General features: G+C 35.6%; 1 protein-coding gene across 1 annotated transcript; it reads right to left on the minus strand.

Annotated features, from left to right (window-relative positions):
• Positions 1–4,411: 4,411 nt before the first annotated feature.
• Positions 4,412–6,410, minus strand: LOC107729217 (uncharacterized). The gene is made up of 3 exons (XM_016539650.1): positions 6,298–6,410; positions 5,965–6,172; positions 4,412–4,876 (listed from the first exon to the last, which is right to left on the minus strand). Exons 1-3 carry the CDS (start codon positions 6,408–6,410, stop codon positions 4,412–4,414), a joined length of 786 nt encoding a protein of 261 aa, XP_016395136.1.
• Positions 6,411–9,004: the final 2,594 nt, after the last annotated feature.

The raw sequence follows: 9,004 nt of genomic DNA on the forward strand, positions 1-9,004 counted from the left end.
TTAAAGTAATGTAACTGATTACATTTGATTACTTTTCTACATTTCTAAGGAATGTTTTCAACCGTTTTTGAAATCAAATCTTTGCATAGCTATGACAGGAAACACTGGCATTTAACAATGCCTTGGAAAAAACAGTTAATCTTAAAAAATAAAGCATATACACAAATCCAAATAGAAAATGAAACAGTCATTGAATAAGCATGTGTCCTATTCCTATTAAAATACGTCTTGAATGGTATTTCAAAAACAGTATCACAGCTATTAAACTATTTCTTGTTATGATTTTAAATCTGTATTTAACCTCAGAACGATCTCAAAGTAGAAAAAGGGGTTACACTTTATTTTAAGATGTCCTTGTTACCGTGTAATTACACATTTAAGTACTGAGTAATATTAATTAACTACACATACTTACTATAGGGTTAGGGTTAGGATTTGGGTTTGGCTTATGGTTACTTGCATGTAATTATGCATAATTAATTGTTATTATAATAGTAAGTACATGTAACGTGTAACAAGGACACCTTAAAATAAAGTGTTACCAAAAGAGGTGCTACAAACTAATTTTGTGGTGGCTCTGCTTAAAAATTAAGTGAAGGATTTTGAAAGTCTTGAGTACTGTGTTGAGTACTGTAAGGTTAACCCTGCCTGGTTTAAATGTTTAAAAATGATTAACAGTTGAAAACATTCATTAGAAATTTAAAAAAGTAATCAAATGTAATCAGTTACATTACTTTAAAGTAACTTTACAATAGTTACACTAGCTATTACATTTTAAATAGGGTAACTTGTAATCCGTAACCTATTACATTTCCAAAGTAACCTTCCCAACACAAACAAAAGGGACATATGTGTTGTTTTAACATGATATAGACATTTAATTATTTAAATATATAATACCGGTACATTGCGACACCCCTAGGCAGCTCAGCAGGTTTTGTGATAGAACTATTGTCTTACATTCTGACAGAAATTTAATGCAAATGTAATTCAATGTAATTGAGATCACAGAAACTTTGGCTTTCTTTCATTGCATTGGTCACAGTAGTGTCTGTGGTCTGTCACAGCAGGATGGCTGTAGTGTTGTGTCTGATGAGAAGTGTTGGCTCTGTCGAGCCCTGCTGAAGTATCTGGATGCCTGCTCATTGAATGCAGACAGCTGGGAATATAACCTACATGTGGGCCGTTTGCTGCTACTGCAGGGGAGGAGCAAGCAGGCGCTGCAGCACCTTCAGACTGCGCTGGGCCTTCAGCCCTGTCAGCCAGCTATCAAGTCCGACCTATCAAGCTGATACCATTAGACTTTTGGAGTGTTACTCTGATTAGGGCATTTGCTCCGGGTTAGATACCTCTGGCATGGCATTTTTTTTTCTAAAGTTAATCTAAAGAGATAGTAAAATATCTTTGCCATTAAGTTTGTTACAATGCATTATGGGTTTATAATGCGTTATTGTATTTTCCTTTACATCCGAAGTGCTCTTTGATGAATATAACACTGGGAATTGGAATATTCAAAGTCTAGTATGGAACAAAGTGTTTTATATTAGTCTAATTTGGGTCTGGATAACTTTAGGTCAGGTTGTTGTCAGTTCTTCACAAACATGTTTTTTATGTTAGGTTTTATACTGGCTTGGCCCTGCTGCAGCAGAACGAGGCGACCACGGCCAGTGAGCATGAGGTTGCGTTGTTCCTACAACAAGGCCTAGAATATGTCATGGCTCAATTCTTTGTCTCACATGATCAGAAAGAGTATGTAAAAAGATAATTCGCATTTAGTCACTTAGACTATTTTAATCCAGATTTTTTTTTTGCAGACGAGAGCAGTGGGACACTGGATACGATTGGTCTTTCGTGAATGCTCAGTTTCTACGTGGTTGTCTCAGTTTGCAGCTTTGCTTTCCAAGAACTCATCCTCTGACCAGGCCATGAGTCCAGAGCAAGTCTACCACATGTATGTTACACAGGCAAACACTTTAAAGGTGACATATTATGCCCCTTTTTACAATATGTAATATAAGTCTCTGGTGTCCCCAGAATGTGTCTGTGAAGTTTCAGCTCAAAATACTCCACAGATCATTTATTATATAATTTTGAAAATGCCTATTTTGAGTGGAAGCAGAAACAAGCTGTTTTTCGGGCCTGTGTCTTTAAATGCAAAGTGCATGTTTTGCTCAAACTTTCGCCATGGCATTAGAGCTTGCGAAATCAAAATGACGGTGCCTTGAGTGGAAGTTTACAGATTAAGGGGCGGATGCTCTGCAGTGAATGGGTGCCGTCAGAATGAGAGTCCAAACAGCTGATAAAAACATCACAATAATCCACAAGTAATCCACAGCACTCCAGTCCATCAGTTAACATCTGGAGAAGACAAAATCTGAAACAAATCCATCATTCAGACATTTTAACTTCAAACTGTTGCTAAAATAGTTAAAATAGCCATAATTCATAATAACACTTCCTCCAGTGAAAAAGCGGTCTGAATCAGGAGAGAAATCTGCACAGATCAAGCAGCGTTTACAAGCAGAAACAGCTCTAAACAAATAAGTGAGTTGATTTTGACGTGAGAGACAACAGGATATGGACTTTTTCCACTGGAGGACGTGTTATAGATTATGGACTCGTATTTTAGCTGGGATCAAAGTTACAAACAACCCTGGATAGTGAAGAGATGTCAGGCTCTCACAGCTTTGATACAGCTCTCGTCTATCGGCCCCTGTAGGGAGCTTCTGGACATGCAGGAAATGGTAGACTGTATGTTTAGGAATCATAAAATCTAGTGATTCTGGTTCTTTGGTGAAGAAATATATGAAAAAATGAAATGCTACTTCATGCACCAAAGCCTATTAATGCCTGTTGCCAAATGTTTACACCAATGTTTAGAGGCATGCAATCCATCACCTATATTAAATTAAAATAAGAAACAAAACATTTTATTATATTTTATCATTAAATTGTTTGTATAGAACTCATATAGAACCTCTAATTACAACAACATTCATAATGTCTCAAATAATTAACAAACTCAAATAATAAACAACACTCAGTTAACTGATTTGAGTCTCATGAGCATGAGTACTTAACAGTAACAGTAATAGTAACAGTTATTGGTTTCCTTCGAGTCAGACATGACAAAAGTAATAACTTGCAGTCCAGTTAGTGAGTCTGAATAATTCAGTAACCGCTATGACTCGTAAGTACTTTTCATTTGCTAAAAAGAAGCAGAGTCAAGTCATTGCTTTGGGAATCAGACTGCAGTGGCCACGCTGTAAGTCTCTGATTCACTAAAAGCCTTCTTCACTAAAAAATTCACTTCATCTGTTCAGGAATCGGACTACACAGTACTGGATGTTTCTGAATGGCTAAAAGGAACCATTTGGTATCAGACTACTGGCCATGCTTAATGTTTCTGGATCACTAAATATATAAACTGATTGGAACCATAGGTTTCAGAAATCATGATACAGACCTCAAATTAGCACAGACTACACCAAATCTACCAGTCGCATTCACTCCATCTTTGTATACTCACCTTTTACACTCTTGGTAAACAGATGGATTTACACGTCGGGTGGTAGCCCGAGCTAGCCGTGCATTATCCCTTACATATACAGTTGCAATCAAAATTATTCAACCCCCATTGCAAATCAGGTTTACTGGAACAATTTAGACTTTCAGCTGTTTGCAATGAACAAATCAAACAACAGTAATTGCTCAACACATTGAATGTTTCAAGTGGTTTCCCCAAATTCAGCTGAAAACACAACATTTAATGACTTAAAATTTTTAATTGCTGCCACATTCTGGATTAGTTTCAGACGTTTGATTGAACTGGCTGGAAGACCTGCCAAGAGAGAGTTGCAATAGTCCAGCCTGGACAGAACATGAGCTTGAACAAACTATATATATACTGTATATACAGTATATATATATATATATATATAACTTAAATTGCTTAAATGCCAGCTATCTTTCATTATCATTATCAAGACATATATTAAAAAGCTCTGGTGAACATTGCACTGAAGCATACGGCTGTTTGAAAGAACATCTTCCGCTCAGAGCAGGTTTTAAAAGTGATATGGGTGAATTTTTGTATAGTCATTATGCAGAAGGAGATACAACTAAAAAAACGCTCTTAAACTCTGCAACTATGGAATGCTAAACCTGACAAAATTAGAAATACATAAATATATATACAAAGAAATGTAAAAATGCAAAAATATATAAATGAATATACAAAAATATTTATTATACTTTTATTTCCTTATGTATATTTCTATTGACTGATTGCACAAACACTATTGGAAGAGCGCTGAACTGGACGATGACATCATTGAAGCCTCAATGAACTCACTTTAGCTGGAAAAATGACTTTTTGTTATTGTCTATCAAATGTTCAGTGTGTTGTCCTCTAAACAGGAAATTGATGGCGAATGTCTTTTATTAGGCGCCCAAGTGGTCCCCGTTTATTTTTTTCACCAAGCCAATGAGTCCACTCTATGAGAGAGAGGTGTTCTTTTAGCATGTTCTCTGTCCTATTCCCTCTTAGTCTCCATACACTTGTTTTGTATGTCAGCCAAGCTCTTTCAATGTGTTGTGAGTGAGCTCCACTGTGTGGGTCTACAAACCACTGGGAATGGTTCACTGTAAAATGTTTGTAGCCCATATTGGCCAAAGCCCCCCGGTAGGCTCTCCACTCATCTGAAATAATGTTAGTGCCTGTACGCACATGTTTTACAACTATGGGGATGAGGTGAGGTCTTGATCTTCTTTTCACAAGCCGCAAGATTGGGTGTCTGCATTTATCCCTCACACCTAGCATGCCAAACACCCATTTTTTTCGCCTCCATGTTGTCGATGCTCTCCCTCTTCCATACTGTAAAAGTTAGATATGTAATTAAAAAGAGAAATACTATAATATTATATAATTATATTCATTTAACATGTTTACACATACAGATGGGTGACAAATTAAAGGAAAATCTGTGGGAGCTTTATAATGGCAGTGAGCCAGACCAAGAAGTATGAAGCTGAAGAAAGTGCCTCCATCCACATCCATCCATCATAAACATATTCCACACGGCTCCGGGGGGTTATTAATGGCCTTCTGAAGCAAAGCATTTGTGTAAGAAAAATATCCATATTTAACAAGTTATGAAGTAAAATATCTAGCTTCTGCCAGACCGCCTTCCATATTCAACTAACAAAGAAAGTGTAAAACTCTTGCAGTTCAAAAAGCTTACGCTACGTCCTACGCCTTCCCTATTCAGCTTACGGAAAAATCTTAACTGACGCGACGCCAGTTCAGTTTTTTTCGCAAGTTAAATTCCGAAGGCGGTCTGGCGGAAGCTAGATATTTAACTTGTTAAATATGTTTTTTTTTTTTTACACAAACGCATCGCTTCGCTTCAGAAGGCCTTTATTAACCCCCCTGAGCCATGTGGAATATGTTTATGATGGATGGATGCACTTTCTTCAGCTCATACTCGTTGGTCCCGCTCACTGCCATTATAAAGCTTCGATTGTGTTCATCAGAAAGAAGAAAGTCATATACACCTAGAATGGCTTGAGGGTGAGTAAAGCTTGGGGTAATTTTCATTTAAGTGAAGTAATCCTTTAAGTTTGGATAGTACATTTTCATGTCTATGGGGGGGGGGTTAATTTAAGGTTATACATTATTTCTATGTTACTACAAATCATAAGCAAGTTTGTAATCAAGTAACATTTGATCATCAGGTTTTATGCTATTATGATCTTTTTTTATTATCTGCATTTCCACATATTTTCTAAAGGCCAATTCACACTGCACCGCTAGACACTGACAAACAGGGACAATCACCAGATTACAGTATGTCATGTCTCAGACATTCCACGACCAAATAAATGCTAATTAGAAATGTTCAAACGACAACAACAGTGGTCGGCAACTGCAGTGTGAATTTGCCTTACAGGTTCTAAATTCACCTTTCGTTTATGACGGAAGTTGCTTTCATCAAGAACGGCAAATTCTCGAGCACTTCCAATCATCTGTCCATGTCTTCTTCTGAATCGTTTTATGGCACAGTGGCAAACTTTCCTCATGATACGAGCCATCTTAGAGAGCGTTCTGGAACTTTTTGCAATGCCATCTTGCATCATATCAATTTGTCTGATCCGCAATCCCTGAGCGAACCTGTGAAGTACACAATGATGACTCAGAATAGGGAAAGCAGAGTTGTCAATTAAAACAATCAAAAAACTTTTAAATGTATTGTAACACTTTACTATTCCTTCTCTGCTGTCCGACAACAGACTCACCTGTAAATGAATATTAGCCAAGATGACAAGCTTAGTTTTGATCTCTCAAAGAGAGACCCTACTCGCACTGATCGGCTGGTTTTCTTGCCTCGATGACTTTTATGTCTGCACATCCTGTGATGGTGATAAATAGCAAAATATGGTTATGCAGACAAAAGTATTTTACCTGGACTAAGAATTACTAAATTGTAGTAAAAAAAATGTATTAATTTTCCAAAAATCAAAAGCCAATGTGTTTACTTCTTTTGCAGAAGTTCCACCCATTGCCAAAGCAACAATCAGGAAGAAACTTTTGCTCAGTCTTTTCTTTAATGCAGTTTTTGTTTCATGCGCAAAGCTTCCCCCTTTTACTTTTAACAATTAAGCAAAATGTTAAGCCTGAATGGTGTAAATGCAGCATAACAAAAGAAATTAATTTCATTTAGTTTTCATTTACTTTTGTATTTTTATTTTATCTGGCCACTTATATTGCAATAGTCTCAATTAATTTTTTTTATATTTTCCATGTTTAAAATTTTGGAGGGTGAGGGTGAAAAAAAAAAAACTTTTTCTGAAAAAAAAAAAAGTATCTTAAAAACAATAATAAAAATATTAAAAATTAGAAATTGCTGTAAAATAATACCATTTCACAACCATTGACATTATTTTACAATAGTTTTTTTTCTAACCCTCAGAAGTATCATTATTTCTGTTACAATATTTCAAATTATTACAGAAGTACTGGGATAAAAGTTTATAGTTCAGATATAAAAACTGATGTCTACAGTAGTGATCAAAACAGAGCGAATCACCTTTTGAATGTAACTTGATCATTCAAACAAAGAAGACTATAAATGACTTCATTACACCAGTAGGTGGTGACAAGTGACAAAAAAAAATTGTCATTGAATCATTCATTTAAGAGATTCAGTAATGAAACAAATGAAGTCTTTTTAGTAAGTCATTGAATAATTTGCTCAAACTGATTTTTAAACAATTAAAGTAGACTGCAGCAAATTATATTTTGTTATAACCTCTGGTAATTTGCATGTTATTTTGTTTAGTTGTCTATTTGGAAAAAAAAAGACAAAAAAAAAATCGATAATTTCAATTTATCCAGAATCATACAGCTCTGAGCTGCAGTTATATCTGAATGTCTTTGTCCAATAAGGGATTTCCCATGACTTTTATGGACTTTCTGCAGGAGGGCGCCTCCGGCTTCCAGTATAAATGAAGCAGACATTAGATGAGAGTGTTTAGCACTCTATAATGCTCACATCGCCCATTTCTCTAAAGAAATTTGAAATAAGCATTTTATTGTAGGGCTGCACGATAAATCGCATGCGATATTTAAATATGATTGTGGTTTTGCACAGCTTGTCAGTGAACAACGGCTCCGTGTAGTAAATGCTGCTCCATGTGAAAGCCCGCACGTGATGGACATTTACCGCTGATTACAGAACCGGCTTTACTGACAAGATGCGCGTTAAATATCGCATGCGATTTATCGTGCAGCCCTATTTTATTGTTCAAATGAGTACACTTTTAGACTAAAAAATCTCTGAATTATGTTATTTATGCTGCCTTGACGTGCTCTCGGAATTATCGTAAATACGAGTTTCCAAGGTAAAAACTGCACATGAACGCCCTTTCATTTCGAGCTCGTAATCACGACTTCAGAAGTGGGAATTATCAAATTTCCGATAGCAAGTGAAGGCAGCATTAGTAACTAGCAGGGATTCAAACTCATCATGGATGAACCCCCCCCACCAAAATTTTTTTTTCTGTTGTGGTTATGATAGTAAAGCTGCATTCGTTGGCAAAATAGTAATGTTAGTAGTGTTATACAAGCTGTGTTTGGAATAATAATTACGCTAGCAAGCTTTAGATTTGGTGAAAATAACACTAACAACTTTAAACAAACAAACAAAAAAAAAATCGGCCACATCAGGCTAATTAACGGTTATAAGCTTGACATATTACTGAAATACTGAAAGTTTATCATAACATTTATTTAACAGATTACTGAAATATTGAAAGTTTATCATAACATTTATTTAACAGATGAATTAAATATTGAAAGTTTATCGTAACATTTAACGATGCCATAAGGATTTTATGATATCAACATTTTTGATACCATAGAAATTTAATCCTCGTCACCAATGTCAAGATCACAAAAAACTACTAGCATAAATAAATTAAACTCAAACTCACTGAAGACAAGTAAACAGTTAGTGATAAAATAAGAATAAACTAATTATAAGCAATAGGACAACAAAAAAAACTAGAGGAGAACAAATAAATAAATGCTAAGCATTGTATAAATTAATCAAATGTATAAAAATACTGCATAGTCTTCATTGAGTAAATTAAATACATATTTACTCTTATTAAAGTTACAAAAGTGGAATAGTCAAGAGCAGTGAGAGACTTTTTTTCTCTTTTGTTGTTTGATTAAAGCTGCAGTCCGCAAGTTTTGCCTCTGTCGCGCATCTCCGTTTGAAAACCAGCTGTTTGTGGAATTATCTTCCTTGCGTGGGTTGTGCGGCGGCTCGGCTCCAACGCGGATGAATCTAATGTTTTGAGGAGTATGTGTGGCAGTCAGTCACCGCACCGGTGTGATTACTATACTTAGTAATCACATATTCTAGCCTATGTCTTGGAAATAAGAAATATTATTCTCCTTTAAAAAACAAATTTTACCAACCCCCAACTTTATAAACAT

Source organism: Sinocyclocheilus rhinocerous, unplaced genomic scaffold (genome assembly GCF_001515625.1).
Source record: "Sinocyclocheilus rhinocerous isolate Xijiao unplaced genomic scaffold, SAMN03320098_v1.1 scaffold2383, whole genome shotgun sequence".
In the NCBI taxonomy this organism is placed as follows: Eukaryota; Metazoa; Chordata; class Actinopteri; order Cypriniformes; family Cyprinidae; genus Sinocyclocheilus; species Sinocyclocheilus rhinocerous.